The sequence below is a fragment of the Microcaecilia unicolor genome, chromosome 13 (assembly GCF_901765095.1).
Source record: "Microcaecilia unicolor chromosome 13, aMicUni1.1, whole genome shotgun sequence".
In the NCBI taxonomy this organism is placed as follows: Eukaryota; Metazoa; Chordata; class Amphibia; order Gymnophiona; family Siphonopidae; genus Microcaecilia; species Microcaecilia unicolor.
In genome coordinates, this window is record NC_044043.1 from 30,581,581 (window position 1) to 30,598,371 (window position 16,791).

At 50.3% G+C, this 16,791-nt stretch overlaps 1 protein-coding gene across 3 annotated transcripts in view; it reads left to right on the plus strand.

Annotated features, from left to right (window-relative positions):
* Positions 1-16,791, plus strand: part of GUSB (glucuronidase beta) — an 88,231-nt gene that overhangs the window by 10,155 nt on the left and 61,285 nt on the right. For all 3 annotated transcript variants that reach the window (XR_003944101.1, XM_030222376.1, XM_030222377.1), the window contains exon 2: positions 15,648-15,836. Coding sequence is in view for 2 of the 3 variants with exons in the window: in XM_030222376.1 (XP_030078236.1) it covers positions 15,648-15,836 (189 nt within the window). In the remaining variant the exon portion in view is untranslated. The remainder of the gene's footprint in view (positions 1-15,647; positions 15,837-16,791) is intronic.

Genomic DNA, 16,791 nt, shown 5'->3' on the forward strand with positions numbered 1-16,791 from the left:
CTATTCTATTTTGGATGGCCTCAAAGGCGGTCCTTAGAGGGGACATTATTGCATATAGTAGCAAACATAACAAACGCAGAATAGCGGGAATCTTGGCACTGGAGGAAAAACTAAAAAAAGCACAGAAGGTACATGCACAAAGGCCGTCAAGAGTCACCTTGGACACTTTAAAGTCAACACAAATAGCACTCAACTCGTTACTACATGAGAAGGAAAGTAGGTCCGCACCGTTCTATAAGTACAGACTGCATAACATAGTAACATAGTAGATGACGGCAGAAAAAGACCTGCACGGTCCATCCAGTCTGCCCAAGAAGATAAATTCATATGTGCTACTTTTTTATTTGTACTGTCCTCTTCAGTGCACAGACCGTATAAGTCTGACCAGCCCTATCCCCGCCTCCCAACCCCGCCTCCCAACCACCAGCTCTGGCACAGACCGTATAAGTCTGCCCAGCACTATCCCCGCCTCCCAACTACCAGCTCTGCCACCCATAAGTTTGGCAACAGAGCAGGGCGCTTATTGGCAAACATAATTAAAAACCAGGGAGGCCCTAGAGCAGTGACTACCTTAAGAGATAAAGCAGATAGAATGACTAATGATTATAAGCAGATTGGTCAAATTTTTACAGATTATTTTGCTACGCTATATAAGGGTCAAAGGAGTGTTCAGGGTGAGGAACTCACTGGTTACCTACATGTGGGAGGTGGCCCTGTCCCAGAAGTATTACGATATTCATGGATAGTGCCGTCAGCCAAAGCCACATGGAACTGGATATGTCGGCTACATAAGTTTTCAGCTAGAGTGACACCATTTAGGTCCATATGTGGAAATAGGAGTTTTGCACCTGGAAACATGTACGCGGTCTTCCACAGATGGAAAAATAAAGGGGTGATATATCTCCTGCAGGTGCTTAATCGTGAGGGCAAGATGAAATCGTTTTTGGAGTTGCAGAAAGAGTTTGGTCTCGTAGCAGCAGACGAATTTCACTACAGGCAGCTCAAACACTACGTGGACACCTTACCATGGGAATGGTTGGCAGAGGACGTTCAGGAAGAACTGGCATCAGCATTTTCCATGGAGGCGCAACAAAAGGTCCCACTCACATATCACCATCGTCATATTCGAGATACTGCAGCGGAACTGGTCTACATAGGACTGGCTGAACAATGGAATAAGGACCTGCCAATCAGGATACAAGCCTCGCAATTGCAAGCGCATATCCTCTCTATTAGACAATTAACCAAAGTAGCGAGTCACTGGGAATTACAATATAAGTTTGCACTGCGGCTATATATAGCCCCTCGAAGAGCCTTTTATATGGGAGTGTCCCCGTGGGGCTCATGTCCAAAATGTGGAGGAGAAGGAGCGACGCTGGGACACATGTTTTGGAGTTGTCAAAGCGTGGGGAAATTCTGGAGAGCCATCACAACTTATGTTTCGCAGATAGGGAACACGACATGGATATGTGAAGCAGCCCTATTATTTGGTCAACCACGGTTGGTCACACCCAGCCCCAGGGGGCTCAGAGACTTTGTACTTAAAGCTACCATCATAGCTTAGCACGTCATTCTGACAGAGTGGATCTCAGCTAAACCACCCACGAGACAACAATGAAGAGTCAAGATGTTGCACTTAATGAGACTAGAGCGGCAAGGGAATCGCAATCTAGACTCAATGACAGGGAAGAAATTTCAGCAATACTGGGCTCCCTTTTGGTCAACACTCATCCCAGCAGCCCGGAGTCACCTTTTGAACTTTTAAGGACAGTTTGTGGGATAAATGTTAAACAAGATGACTAATTAAGACTAAAGATGTTGATGATGTGAAGGAATAGAGGGAAGTTGGCTTAGCTTATAAAGGGGGGGGGGGAGGAAGGGAGGGAAGTGGAAGGAAAAGTAAAAGGCAATATCGTTGAAACAATATTAACATGACAGAAAGGAAAAGTGGTTGAGAAAACGTTTGTACACATTATTGTTCTTTTCCCCAGACACGGAATGAAGTGTCTAAGGTGTTGTTATTTTGAGATGTTTGCCTTTCAAATAAAAAAGATTGAAACATAAAGTGTGGGAATTACAGTTCCAGAAACCAATGGGGGAGAAGGCTTGAGGAAAGCTCAGCTGTGGCAATTAAGAGGCTTGGGTCTAGCTGGCAGGGACATCCCAGCTGCTCTAAAGTAGGAACCTCCTGGCTGATTGAGGGAGATACATTGAAAAGAAGGCTTTTAGAGCTAGATGCAGTAAAGTTAACGAGCCAGCAACGTGGTTTTTAAACTGGTTCGAGCCAGTTTAACGCGCAAGTAGTAAACCAGGACATGTACAAAAGGGCATTGTCCTGTCACGGTAGCAGCTAACGAAAACAGAATGCAGATGAGCAAATTAGTATTATAATGAGATGCACTGCCGTTTTCCGATCCCCTTACTGTGGCAAACCTAACGGGAGGTCTGCACCTCTCGTTGGGGCTGCTGTGAGGGAATCGGAAGGGGTGGGGGGGGGGGAAGAGAGAGAGAGAGAGAAACCCTGCAGGTAGGGTGAGAGAAGGCAATTAAAAGGGAAGCGAATGGGGCGAGGACAGGAGGATGAAGAGAGACAGCGAGCACTCGCGGGACTCTGCTCTCTACTCTCCGCTCTTGAAAGAAAGAAAGAATCAGCCATAAATGATCATTTTATTAGATGATGGAAAATGTTAAGAAAATATACATTTCACCCTTAATTCTCTGTTTTCTAGTTCATAAATCTGAGGTTCGGGAAAGGGGGGATACAGCTTTTATATCGGCTATTTTCGTTCTGCACATCAAGTTTTAAATCCACATGAAAACTTGGATTAAAGAGTGAAGGAAGGTGTGGAAAGAAAACTGTTAGGGCAAGACGTGCTTGGCTGCTGCGCATGCTCGACTGGCCGACTGGCTTGGAAGAAAATCACATGCAAATGTGCTAGCAGCGAGCAGCTCATTTGCATGTGATTTCCTTGATGCATGCCCGTTTCTTACCAATTCGCTAAGGAATCGGTAAGGGAAGGGCTTTAACGTTTTTGTTAGTGCATCTACCCCTTAGTCTTTGACAGAAAGAGAAGAGGGAGGAACAGACTCCTAGAGAGGAGAGCAGGAGTACAGGCTATAGAATCCCTGGACTGAGGACCCAAAATATCCTGCCAAGCTAAGTATAGTTGTCCTGCTCTAAGGGTTGATTGCCTAGATTTGGAAGGTGGGGTGGGGGGGTGGGGGAAACCTTCATATGAGGCAAGCCTGGTTGTATAACTGCTGGGATAGGTTAAACCCAGCAGGAGATTTAGTTAGCTGGCGGGGGTGGGGTAGGTTTAAGACCCAGCAGTGCTTGATGCTAGCTGTGTGGGGGGAAGGTGATGAGTGCAAACTTGGGGGGGGGGGGGGGAGGGAATAGAAGTGCCCCAGGAATAGAGAAGGGATTACAGCATGTCACTGACTTTCCATGGGGACAGCCTAGCCAGGTTCGACTCTCTCAAGGCAAGTCACCTCTGTCAGAATGGCCAGTGATGGTGGTGGTAAACTGAAGGCAGTAGAATGTAGAAAGTATCCAGTCTGAGCTTACTGAATGGAGGTATAACCAGGTGATGCGTACTGAAGAGTGTAAGCTTTTGGATGGTTGTTATGGGGTAAGAAGGGAAGACAAATAGAGGGGTAAACCATTATAATATGCTTTATGGGTAAGAAGACTTTGTACTGTTTTCTGCTGGAAATTGGGAGTCAATGTTGTTGGATGAGAAAAAGGATCACGGGATCGTACATCTGCACTTTTTAAATCAATTTGACAACAACTATATGACCTAAACATACATAAATTGCTCACTGACACTAAACAGACCTTAAGGGCCTGGAGTGCACTCCCCGTGTCCCTATTGGGTAGGATTGCACTATTTAATATGGTCATTGCCCCGAGATGGACATACATATTCCAAACGTTACCCCTGTACTTGAAAAAGGGAGATGAACGAATACTACACCATCATTTACAACAATTCCTCTGGAATGGAAAAAAAGCAAGATTACCAATTAATATCTTGTATATACCAGTGGAATACGGGGGGCTGGGGCTATTGAGCATACGCTTTCTGAGTATAGCTAGCGGAATGAGACATATAAATGATTGGTTTAGGCATATAAGTGACTATACTAACACATCCCTGGAGTTGGGCCTAATACCTGGGATACATTTTAGTAATTATTTACATAGCACAGGGGCACCCATGCCATATTCATTGAAACACTCCGGGATTTTGATAACTGCAAAAGCAGTTTGGGAGTGGGTGTGTCGCTTGCACCAGTTTTCCCCAAAGGTGACACCATATTTACCTATATGTGATAACTTGTTATTTACACCTGGACAGATGTACTCTGTATTTCGTAGATGGAAAAAGAAAGGAATAGTGTATCTTCTTCAAGTGGTGACTAGAGAGGGCCGCATTAGACCATTTTGTGAATTACAGAGGACATATGACTTACCTACCAGTGACAATTTCTTTTATGGACAGTTGCGACACTAAGTATCATCTCTACCATGGACTTCGCTAACAGAGGACGTACAGGAAGAACTCTCTTCAGCATACTCTATGGAGTCACAGCAGAAAGTGCCTATGACATATCATCATAGACATATACGGGACACAGCTCTGGAGCTGGACTACCATAAATTGGCAAGCTCCTGGACTCTGGATTTACAAATTACAATAACTGCACAAATGCTGCAAGCTCACATATTGCAGATCAGAAGAACTACAGATTTTACCACGCACTGGGAGTTGCAGTACAAGATGGCCCTTCGCTTACACATCCCACCGAGACAAGCATTCCATATGGGATTGTCACCTTGGGGTGAATGCCCAAAGTGTGGGACCCCTGGTGCAACGGTGGGCCATATGTTTTGGCATTGTGTGAATATCCAGAAATTCTGGAAACAGATTGTAACAATGGTGACCAACATGTGGGGACAAAAATGGCATTATGAAGTTAATTTGCTCTTTGGTCAACCAAAACTAGGGACGAAACCTAAGCGAGGTTACACTGCTTTTGCACTGAGAGCAATACTTGTTGGTAAGCAAACGATATTATTAGAATGGATGTCATACCACTCTCCGACGTTACAACAATGGCGGACACGTATGATACATATGTTACGTATGGAATGTATAGCTACAAAAGACCTTGACTCGGAGATGGGCGTTAAATTTCAACAACGATGGAGTCCGTTCTGGAGTACAATGACACCGGCAGCACGAAGTCATATATTGAACCCCTGACGGCAATGTTTTGGATACCAATAGGAAGGACACTGTAAGAGGAAGGGAGTAGGGTGGAAATGGGGGAAGGGGGAGGGTGGGGTTTGAGGAGGGAAGATAGGATACCTATGATATGATACTACCTGCCAAGTTGATCACTAGAATATAAATGTACTAGATATAGGTACGGGGGGGGGGGGGGGGAAGAAAAACAAAAAAATACTCACATATTAGCACATGGAAATTGTGGAAAATGGTTGTACTTGGAGACAAATGTTAACTGTATTATTTTCACAGAATGTTTAATAATAAAATATGATTTAAACATAAATCAATTTGACAGCTGAAAGCATTTCAGAAAGTACACCAGTAAGAAGTGAGCTAAAATAGTCTATTTGGCTTAGCACAGGTGCGTGCATTAGTGCCTTCAGGGTGCTACCATCCAATAAAGGCTGAAGGGATCATGTCTTCCACATAGCAAAAAAAATAAATAAATAAAAAAGGATTTCTGAACCACTCATGTGATATATGGCTCAAAAGACAACAATTGAACTGTACACCAAGGGAGAGTAATGTATTCGTCATTGGTGTAGGAATATTATATAGGAGTGGCTGACAAAAGAGTGGGGCTTTTTTTCTGGAAAGGGACAAAGCTTTGGATTTAGAGTGATTTAGGATCAGTTTATTCTTAGATAATCAAGAAGATAGGTTGATTTCTGAGGTGAGTTGAAAGGAACTACGACTTACTAGCAAAATTGCAGGAAGACCTTGGAAGACTGGGCATCCAAATGGCAGATGAAATTTAATGTGAACAAACACAAAGTGATGCACATTGGGAAGAACAGTTCAAATCATAGTTACCTGATGCTAGTGTCCACCTTGGGGGTCAGCACCCAAGGAAAAGATCTAGATGCTCTTGTAGACAGTGTGCTGATATCTTCTGTTCAGTGTGTGGCATGGCCAAAAAAGCAAACAGGATGCAGCGCTGCCGAGAGACAAGGCCGCCCCCATCCCTCTCCCCACCGCTGCAGTCCACGGTCTCACCTGCCTGCACAGCTCCAGGCCCCCTTCTTTCAAAGCGGCAGTCGCAGATCGCCTCTCTTCTGGCCTTCCCTCCCTGTGTCCCGCCCTCGTCTGATGTAACTTCCGGTTTCCGCGAGGGCGAGACACAGGGAGGGAAGGCCAGAAGAGAGGCGATCTGCGACTGCCGCTTTGAATGAAGGGGGCCCGGAGCCGTGGAGGCAGGCAGGTGAGACCGCGGACTGCAGTGCCGGCGGCCTGACCCCGGCACCAGGCCCCCCTTGGAGGCCCAGGGAATTTTGCCCCCCTGCCCCCCCCTCTCGGTGGCCCTGACAGGATACTAGGAATTATTAGGAATGGGATGGTAAATAAGACCAAGAATACTATAATGCCTCTGTATCGCTCCATGGTGCAACCTCACCTTGAGTATTGCATTCAGTTCTGGTCGCTGTATTTCAAAAAAGATATAGTTGAATTAGAAAAGGTTCAAAGGAGAGCGACCAAAATGATAAAGGGGATGGAACTCTTCTCATATGAGTTAACAATAGCAGTGGACTTGCAGGAATGTCAGTTTAGAGCGCTCCACCACGCATATCTTACCCAGACCCAATTGTTTCATTTGGGTGGTATTGGAATCTTAGCGGACATTGGGTAGCTACGACGGTATTTGGAGAATAAAACCTTTGCAGGACGGACTTCTACTGTCTGCCCTGAGAAAGGCAGGGACAAATCACACTCGGATATGCATATAAAGTAACACATACCATGTAAAATGAGTTTATCTTGTTGGGCAGACTGGAAAACTCTTTTTATTGGAAAAAACTAAAAACAAATAACATACAAATCAAAACCAAGCCCCTAGCTATACACGGTCCTCCTATCTATGTACACCCCCTCCCCCTCCTCAATAGTACAGTGGAAACTGTTTATTAGAAAGACCAAAGAAAAAAACCGGACATGCAAATCAAACCCCAGGCTCCTAGCTAGACATGGTCTGCCTATCTATGTACACCCCCTCCTCAATAATACAATGGATCAACCCCCCCCCCGACCCCCCACAACCCCTTCAGACAACTGGCACACAATCCCCTGGGAAGCATGTCCCCTCATGGCGGCTTAAGCCTCACGTGTCTCCACCACCTCGAAGCCACCCCCACCCCTTTTTCCACCCTTTCCCACTTCGCCGCTTCCTGCACCGCCCTTACCACATCCCAGCTGACTACCTCCGCCGGCCGGACCTCCTGGTACAGGGACACCCTGCAGCGCGCCATCCAGAGGCAGTACCGCAATATCACCGAAATCAGAAAGCGTGTTACCGGATCCCCGCGTCCCTCTCCACCCTCTGGGCCATACACCCAGTCCGCATAGCTGTAGTTGCGGAAACTGGGGATCTGCAGCAACGAGGAAACCCGGTCAGAGACCTGGACTGTAAATGGGCACCTCACCAGGAAATGCTCCATCGTCTCTTCAGTTCCAGCACATTCCTCCCGTGGGCACCCTCTATCCCGCACATTGCGATATTTCAAATTTCCTCGGACGTACAGTCTACCGTGAAAGGACAGCCACGCCAGGTCTTTATACTTCACCGGGATGCGGTTCGAAGCAATCAACCGTAACCCCTGCTGCATCCGTGGGGCCGGCGCGTCCCTCAGCGCCAGAGGAGCTGAGAACACCTGCGCCCGTACTCTGTCCATCCAGACCCCCCGTTGTCCTGCCTTCACCTCCCCCACCGTCAGCCCCCACACCCTCACCAATTTCACTAGGGTCTTGCAATAACTCACCCCCCCCGGAGCCCCCCTTCGCAGTGCCACTACCCTCCCCCCCTCCCGCCATAGGTCCCAATATCTCGGCCACCACTGCAGGACACTCCTAGCCCACCCCGGTGGCTCCCGCCCTACCGCCCTCCCCAGATTGAACTGCAGGAACAAAGCGCTGAAAAACAGGACTGGGTTTATCATGCCCACCCCCCCCTCCCTCCTAGGCAGATAGGTAACATTCCGTTTTACCGGATTCGTCCTGTTGCCCCAGAGCAGCCGGAAGAACACCCCATACAAGGCCGTGTACCGGCTCTCCGGCAGCAGGCAGATGTAACTGACGAACAGAAACAAAGGAACTAAGTGTGCCTTGATGAGCTGTACCCGCTCCCCCATGGTCATTTTCCACCCCTTCCATCTATCCACCCTCCCCTTCACTTCTTGGAGACACCTATCCCAGTTGTAGAGCCTATAATCCCCCTTCTCGAAGTATATTCCCAAGACCCGTATACGTTCCACAGCTGTAGGAAACCTACCTCCCAACTCAAATTGCAGCCCCTGATCCCCAACCCACAGGCTATTGGACTTTTGAAAATTGACCTGCGACGCTGTTGCCTGCGAGTATTCCTGGATCAGGTTCTGCAATCTACCTCCCTCCCTCTGGTCCGCTACCCACACTGTAACGTCATCTGCATACGCCACGACCCTTAACTGGTTATTGTCCCCCACCTCCACCCCTTCCAGCCCCTCCGCCCCCCCCTTCTCCAGCCGTCTTATAAAAGGGTCGATGGCGTATGCATACAACAGCGGGCTGAGTGGGCACCCCTGTCGGACCCCTGCCCCTACCTCAAACCCCTGCCCTCTCCACCCGTTAACCAGGGGAAAACACCCCGCATGCCGATAGAGTAGCTGTAATTGCTCTATCCAACCCTTCGGAAACCCATAGCGCTCCAGAATGCTCCATAGGACACCCCACTGCACTCTATCAAACGCTTTTTCCTGGTCGAGTGTTACCAACAGCCTACCATGCCCTCCCACTCTACTGCGTTCTACCCCCTCCCGCACCCACGCTGCAGCTTCCAAGACCCCTCTCCCTTTAACCCCACATGCTTGCGAGGCTGCTAGCAAATCCCCAGACACCTGCCTCATTCTCTGGAATAGCATTCGCGCAAAGATTTTTCGATCCGTATTAAGCAGTGCTATAGGCCGCCAGTTGGCCAGCATCGCCGGGTCCTTCCCCTTACTTAGTAGGATAAGAGCCGCCTCTGTCAAGGAACTAGGCAAGGAACCCTCCAACTGGGCTGCCCCCCATACCCTCACCAGGATCGGCACCAGCTGCTCCTTAAAGGCCTGGTAGAACTCAGTTGTTAGCCCATCCGGCCCCGGCGAGGTCTTCCTGTGGAGCGCCCCGATGGCTTCCTCCACCTCCTGTTCTGTCCACGGGTTCAAGAGGGCCTGAAGCTGGGGTCCCCTGTGACCTATCCCCGGGGTTCCTTCCACATAACACTCCATCTGCTCCATATCAATCTGCTGGGCTGAAAGGAACGCCGCAAAGTGGTCCCTCACTGCCCCCAGAATCCCCTCCTTGGTGTCCTGCAGGACCCCCTGTGCATCCCGCACCCCCTCCATCACCCTGCGCGCCCTCCGCTCCCGGCAGCATGCGAAGGGGTCCGGGCTACACATTTTCCCGAAGTCCCGCTCATACACCAAGGAGGTGTAGCGGTTGTACTGTACCTGCTCCAGGAGTGCTTGGAGATCATGTATTTCTTCCTCCCTCCCCCCTTGTGAAATCAATGTGTCCCTCTTTTTCTTTATTGCCATGCCCAACTTTGTCCTTTCCCTCCCCTCCCTTCTCGCCTGTCTGAGAAAGAATCCCCGCGTTCGTCTTTTCACTGTATCCCACCACTCCCCCAATGACTGAAATGCCCCCTGCACTGACACCTGATCTTCCAAAAACCGGCGGTACTCCTCCCGCACCTGCTCGCTACCTAACCACTTTAAATTTAGTCGCCATAACCCCCTCCCTGGCCTCTGCGCTGCCGCCCCCCCCCCACCTGAAGGAGGACCATGTGGTGGTCTGAAAAGTCCACGTCCACGGTTCGTGGACCCCCCAGACAAACCCCCTTCTTTACCAGGAATCTATCGATTCTACTTTTACACTGCCCTCGAAAGAACGTGAACCCCTCCTGTTCCTCACAGAAGGCCACATGCGCGTCTACCAGCTCCGCCTCCCGCATGATCCCTGCCAGCCTCACCCCGTCATAGCCCACCTGTACCGATCGTCCCCCACTATCCTTTTTCCGCAATATGGTGTTAAAATCTCCCCCCCAGACTACTTGGCGCGAAGTGTATAGGTAGGGCTTGATCTTCCCAAAGAGGAGCACCCTTTCCTTCTTGCTTTGGGGCCCGTACACATTCACCACCCTCAGTGCTCTATCCTCCCAAATCGCATCCACAACAAGACATCTCCCCACCCCCAGCTCCACCACTCGCTGAATATTCACCCGGTGGGACTTAAATAAGATCCCCACCCCACCATACCTCTCCCCCGCCAACCCCCACACCGAGGGACCCCACTTCCAGGCCCGCCTTGCCCGCCTGATCACCTCAATGGACCGCAGCCGAGTCTCCTGGAGCAGGAAGCAATCTGCTTGGACCCTCGCGAACCAGTCATACGCTAAACCCTGCTTCTTCGGAGAGGCGATGCTGGCCACATTCAGCGTGGCAAATGTCAACACTAAGCCTGCCATCCTCATTGCGAGTCACGGGTCTGCTCACTCCCAACTTCTTTCCTTATCTCCTGGGATACCCCCTTCTTACCCTGAAGCAGGTCCTCTGCTATGCGGTCTACATCATCCCCTGCCAGATCCCCCTCCCCCCCCCCCGCAGCCGTCCTGTCTGCACCTTACCCCCCCCTCCCCCTTTCTTCCTTCCTTTCTTCTTTGCTCTATCCGGACCCACCCCCTGATCCCTCCCTCTCCCCTCTTCACCCCCGCCCCCTACCTCCTCCTCCGAGGTCCTCCACCTCCCCCAAGTCCTCCAAGTCCTCCAGATCCTCCTCTAGCTCCACTCTGTCCCCCCAAGCCTGCACTTGGGCCTTCACCACCTGCCCGGCCCCCTCAGCTTTCCTCTTACTCCCCTTTCCCCTCCCTCCCTCCCTTCCCTCTTCCTCCTCCCTCACCCCTCCCCCTCCCCCCAGAGCCTTCCCGCCCTTCTTCCTACCACCAGTACCCTCCTCCAGTGCTTCCTCATATTTCCGTTTGCCCTCTCCAATCCCCCCTGCCGCCCCCTCTTCCTCCATTAACTCCACCTCTTCTCCTTCCCCCTGTTCTTCCTCCTCCCTCCCAACCTCCCTATCCTCCTCCTCCTCCTCCAACACCTGAAATCTGTTCCTCCCCCTCTTCCCCTGCAGCAACCCCTCCCTGCCCACCCCTACTTTCCCCCCCCTCCGAAACTTCCCTTTCCTCTGTGGCACTTGTACCCACTCCCCCTCTCCCCCCTGCTCCACTCCTGACCCAGCCCCCTGCCGCCCCCCCTCCTGCATCCCCTCCTTCTCCCCCCCTTGCCCCTCCCTGCCTATCACCCCCTGCCCTATCCCCTCCTCCATTACCCCCCCTCCCCGTCCCTTCCCCCACATATCCCACTCGTTATGGGCCGCCCTAGGGCAGTTCCGATATGCATGGCCTAACCCGCCGCAGAGGTTGCACCTGATCGCGGTGCAGTCCTCTGTGGCATGCTGATCCCCGCATCTTCCACACTTTACCACTGGGCATGACATGCTGAAGTGCCTAAACGAACCACATCTGAAGCACTGCCGCGGCTGCCCCTTGTAAAAGCACAGTATCCTGTCACGACCGATAAAGGCAGCCGAAGGAATGTGCTGGACCACATGGCTCTCCTGTCTCAATTTGACCAGGGCTCCCCAACCTCCTGCCCAAACCCTGCTTGGATCCGGTAACTTTGTAAGTGGGGATCTCAGCTCCGCGTACCTCTGTAGCCAGTAGGCTAAATCTGCCCCAGAGATAGACTCATTTCTCACGAGCAGGGTGATCTGCACCAGGTCCGGCTTGCTGACTGGAATGGCCCTGAGGTCCCGCCACTCCCCCTTTCCCCTCACCCCCTCGTACCTTTCCCAGAATATTTCCATCCCCCTCTGGGTCATGAAGCTCAAGTCATATTCTGGGATGTTGATGGGGTGTATACACGCGTAAAAGTCCTCGGGTATAAACCCCATCCCCATCACCAGCCTCAAGACCCGATCCCTGGAGGGCATTGCCCCCTCCCCTATCCATTTGAGCTGTACCACATTTCGCCGCTTAGGCAGCTGTCCACCCCCTGTCCCCGCTCCCCCCCAACCCCTCCCTGGGCCCTCAAAACCACCCGATCTCCCCCCCTCCCTCCTTCCCCCTCCCTGGACTACTGCCGCAAAGGACTTGGACCCCAGCCCCCACCGCCCCCCCTCCACACTTGTTCCAGCCCTTCCCTCTGCCTCCCCCCCCTTCTGTCCCTCTGCCCCTCCCCTCATCCCTCTCCCTTCCTCAATATCCACCGCCCCCTCCCCCTCCCGTTGTCCCCCGTCCCCTTCCCTCTCAGACAAACATCCAGCAACGTCCATAGTCAGTTCTGCGGCTTGGGCTGCCTCCAACTGATTGTCCTGCCCATCACCACTTCCTGGAACGTCCCTGCTCGTCCCTGCCACTGCAGGCTCCAGCCTCTGGGCTAATCGCCTCCTCTCCTCTGTCTCCTGGCGATACTCTGGCACCTGCCCAGTCAGGTCTGCAGCTGGCGATACCAGACTCCCTGCTCGCTCTGCCCCCGAACTCCCTCCAACCTCCGGCACCAGGGGCGAAGCCTCCGGAACTCCGCCGCTCCCCTTGGCTCCTCGCTCCCAGCCGTCCTGCTGGCAGGTCTGCTCCACCACCCGCTGCACATCTGTTAGACTTGCCATGTCCACTTCTGTAGTCAACGAAAGTCTCTCAACAATCGGGTTACTTCCCTCTTGCTTCTGGTGCAGTCCCTCCTGCGTTCTCCCAATGGCTGGCGCTTCCCGGGGGCATGGCTTGTCTGTTCCTGATTCCGCCACAGGCTGGCTGTTAGCACCCCCCGATTTCACCTCTTGTAATGGACAGCTGGTCAAATGAGCTCCCAGCTGCTGCCCGCTCCTATTCCTCTCTCTCCGACCCCTCTCCTGTAAACCGCCAGCTACTCCATGCTCAGGGAAGACATCCCCTGCTCCCGGACTTCGTGGGCGGGGCTTCTCCAGATGCCATGCTGCTTCGGTTTCCACTTCAGTCATTGCAGACCCGGCCAAAAATACCGGAGTCTGCCTCTGCTGACCCTTTTCCAACAGGGCCTCCTTCACGGCAACTGTCTCTGCTGTTTGCACAACTGCAGGTAAGCCCTCTGAGACTTCGACCACCACCTCTGTAGAAAACAGGCTGCTACCTGCGTCTCCCTCTGCTGCCTCCATTATCTGGAGTTTTGAAAAGTTACTGAGTTCTGTCCTCCCCTCCACAGGTAGGATCTCTACTCCAGCCCCCACCTCAGAGCCATGTCCTGCCGCTGCCTCCTTATCCTCTGGCTGCTGGGTAAGTGCTCTAGACTGTGTTGCCAACTGTCTCATGTATTTTAAAGTGGGGTCACCTCTGAACCCAGACAACTCTTTTGAGTCTAATGCTGCTGAAGACACTGAAGCTTGCTGCAACTGTAGTGTTCCTGAACCCCCAGACTGTGGTATTGAAGCCATCCTTTCTCGGTTAACATAGAGCTCCCTCAAAGGATTCACAGAGCCCTTTTTTAAACAGTTCAACAAGTGTTCTTTTTTCCCCAACAACTTTGATATCCGGGCTTCCTCTTTAACATACATTTGTCTGTGCTCCGCTGGGGCAAATTTACACATAGTTCTTGCCATTTTCAGACGTTTTCCTAGCTCCACTACTTCTTTTTCCACCAGCTTAATTCGTCTTACAATATTTACCACACTACTTGCTGGATCATCAGGGTCATAGCTCACTTCAAGGAACTCCTCATCTGACGATCCACTCTCCTCACTCTCACTCTCAGCTGCCTCCAGCAAAGGCTTCTGGCAAACTTCCATCGCCTCTTCCTTCTCCCTTCCTTGGAAGCGCCCTTCTGGGGCCTGTACTATCTTCCTCCCCCCTCCACTGTCTTCTCGCTTACCTTCCGCAAGCTGGGCCATGGAGGGGGAAATGCTCTGGTGGCCTCCACTGGGCTGCTTCTCCCTTCGGTCCACTGGACTCCTTTCCCTTCTCCCGGTAGTCAAACCAGGGAGAGAGCCACTCCTTTCGGCCTTCTGGTCCCGGGCCCCAGGAGGCCCCATAGCCTGGGACTTTCCTGAGGCCTTCTCCCCAGGGACCCTCCTCATCTTTGGGGAGGGAGCTAGGTCTCACTCCCTTTCCACTGGAAGTCAGCAGAGCTCTCTAAAACACCTCCTTCCTCCTCAGCAGACTGGATGGACCGTTCAGGTCTTTATCTGCTGTCATTTACAATGTTACTATGTTATGACACTTTTCTTCGTAGGAAATGTTCTCAACAGCCTAATTTTTATTTGTGCTTTTTGGGATTGCTCTGTGATATGTCATTTTTGGAAACAGGTAATTTATTACTTTAGAACACCTTTTGGAATTGGTTATTCCACTATGATCCGCAGGCTTTTTTGCTGGCTAAATATGAAGCGTTCCCACTGCAGAGTGGGGTCGCCATATGCTTACACATAAGGCAGCCTTACTAGATAAGAAATTAGTTTTGAAAATATGGGCCATGGCTAAATCGCCTTCCTTTTGGGTTTGGCATAATATGCTCCACCACACTATGTTGCTAGAAAAACAGAGGGTGGGTCTGTCATTTAAACGAAAGAAGTAATCCTTGTTAGTTTGGGATCCTTATATTTCGTCATTATTACCTAGGGCTCGAAGTTTCATTTTGAATATGCTGTAACTGCTGAACCTGGATATCTGCTTGCTTTTTTTGTTTTGTTTTGTTACATTTGTACCCTGCGCTTTCCCACTCATGGCAGGCTCAATGCGGCTTACATGGGGCAATGGAGGGTTAAGTGACTTGCCCAGAGTCACAAGGAGCTGCCTGTGCCTGATGTGGGAATCAAACTCAGTTCCTCAGTTCCCCAGGACCAAAGTCCACCACCCTAACCACTAGGCCACTCCTTTGGGAGATTGGTTATCTTTTTTTTCTTCCATGAGAGGGGATAGTTGAAGGAGAGGTGGGGGGTGGACTGGCTGTCTGAGGCAAGGTGATTTACTGTTTTGGAGAGGGGGCATAAGAACCAAGGTCCATCTCTTCTGTATGTTATCTCACTTGGTGCTATGTTCATTTACTTACGCTATCTATTATTCATGTTGTGTATGTTTTCATTTACACCGTTGCAATATCCATGTTCTCTTGGCTGGGTGGGGGAAGGGTGTTAGGGAAGGAGATGAACCTGTAAAAATTATACAACTGGACTGTTTCGTGGCTTGATTGTATCTTTATTTGTTCAATAAAAACTGTTTAACATAGAAGACTGGGATGATGATTCAGAAATTTTGTAAATGAGCATGTTGATGCCCACAGAGTACTAACATTCTCCCAAATAATTCTGTTTCAGACGGGGCCTGTGATCGACATGCCTGTTCCCGCCAGCTACAATGATATCACTCAAGATTATGATCTAAGGAATTTCATTGGTTGGGTTTGGTATGAGAAGGAAGTCTGGCTCCCCCGTCATTGGATTTCCAGAGACACGGGTATCAGAGTGGTGCTCCGGGTTGGCAGTGCCCACTATTTTGCTATGGTGGTAAGCAGACCTCTTGAATCTTTCTGGTTGCAACTTGAGGCATGAGAATTTCTCCCCTCAAGACTCCTGGAACCTATAGCAATTTCCTTCCTTTTTATTGAGAATCCCTTTCCATGAGATGACAGTCGGGAGGCTCAGACACATGCTCACATCGTCCAGATTATCTTTTTAGTTTCGCTTTATGGCGCAGACAGTTGAGGTTCAGATTGATAGTGCAGTAAAGCCTTGTGAACCAGACCCAATATTTCCCTACATAATAAGAATTGCATTCTCTAAAAGGTAGGGCTTTTGTTACAGAAAATCTCTTGTTCCCTTGTCACTTCAGCTGGGAAGGGAATGAGAGATTCTTTTTGTCACTCCATGTACCCTGCCAGAATGCCTTGCATTCCCACAGCAATTCTCCAGCAGGATCAGCAAGAGGTCAGAGGGTGGCTTCCAAGCTTCTGAGGAAGAAGCTTAATCAGCTGTATATTGTGCTGACTGTGCACTTTAACTTCAGAATAATAAGCTTCTTCCAATTGTTGAAGTGTCAGAGAGATGGTGGATGCCTGTCAAAATGCTCTGCTCAGACAAATGGTAGCAGAACCCACGAGGGAAGGGGTGATGCTTGATCTGGTTCTCACAAACGGAGACAGTGTTTCTAATGTCCGGGTGGGTGCCTACCTAGGCAATAGTGATCATCGCACAAGTGATTTAACATAAGAGCTGAAATGGACCGTGGTCACACAAGACTCAAAGTACCTGAAGAAAGAGCTGACAGGATGGGTAGACATAGGAGAAGTGGTAGGGCAGTGGTCCAAGCTAAACACAGCTGTTAATAAGGCACCATTAAAAAGGAAACCTGTATGGGTCAACAACCAAGTAGCTGATAACATAAAGGCAAAAGAGGTTGTGTTCAAGAAATACAGAGGAGCACTGAAAAGATTACCAGGTAAAACACAAAGAAGCAAATATG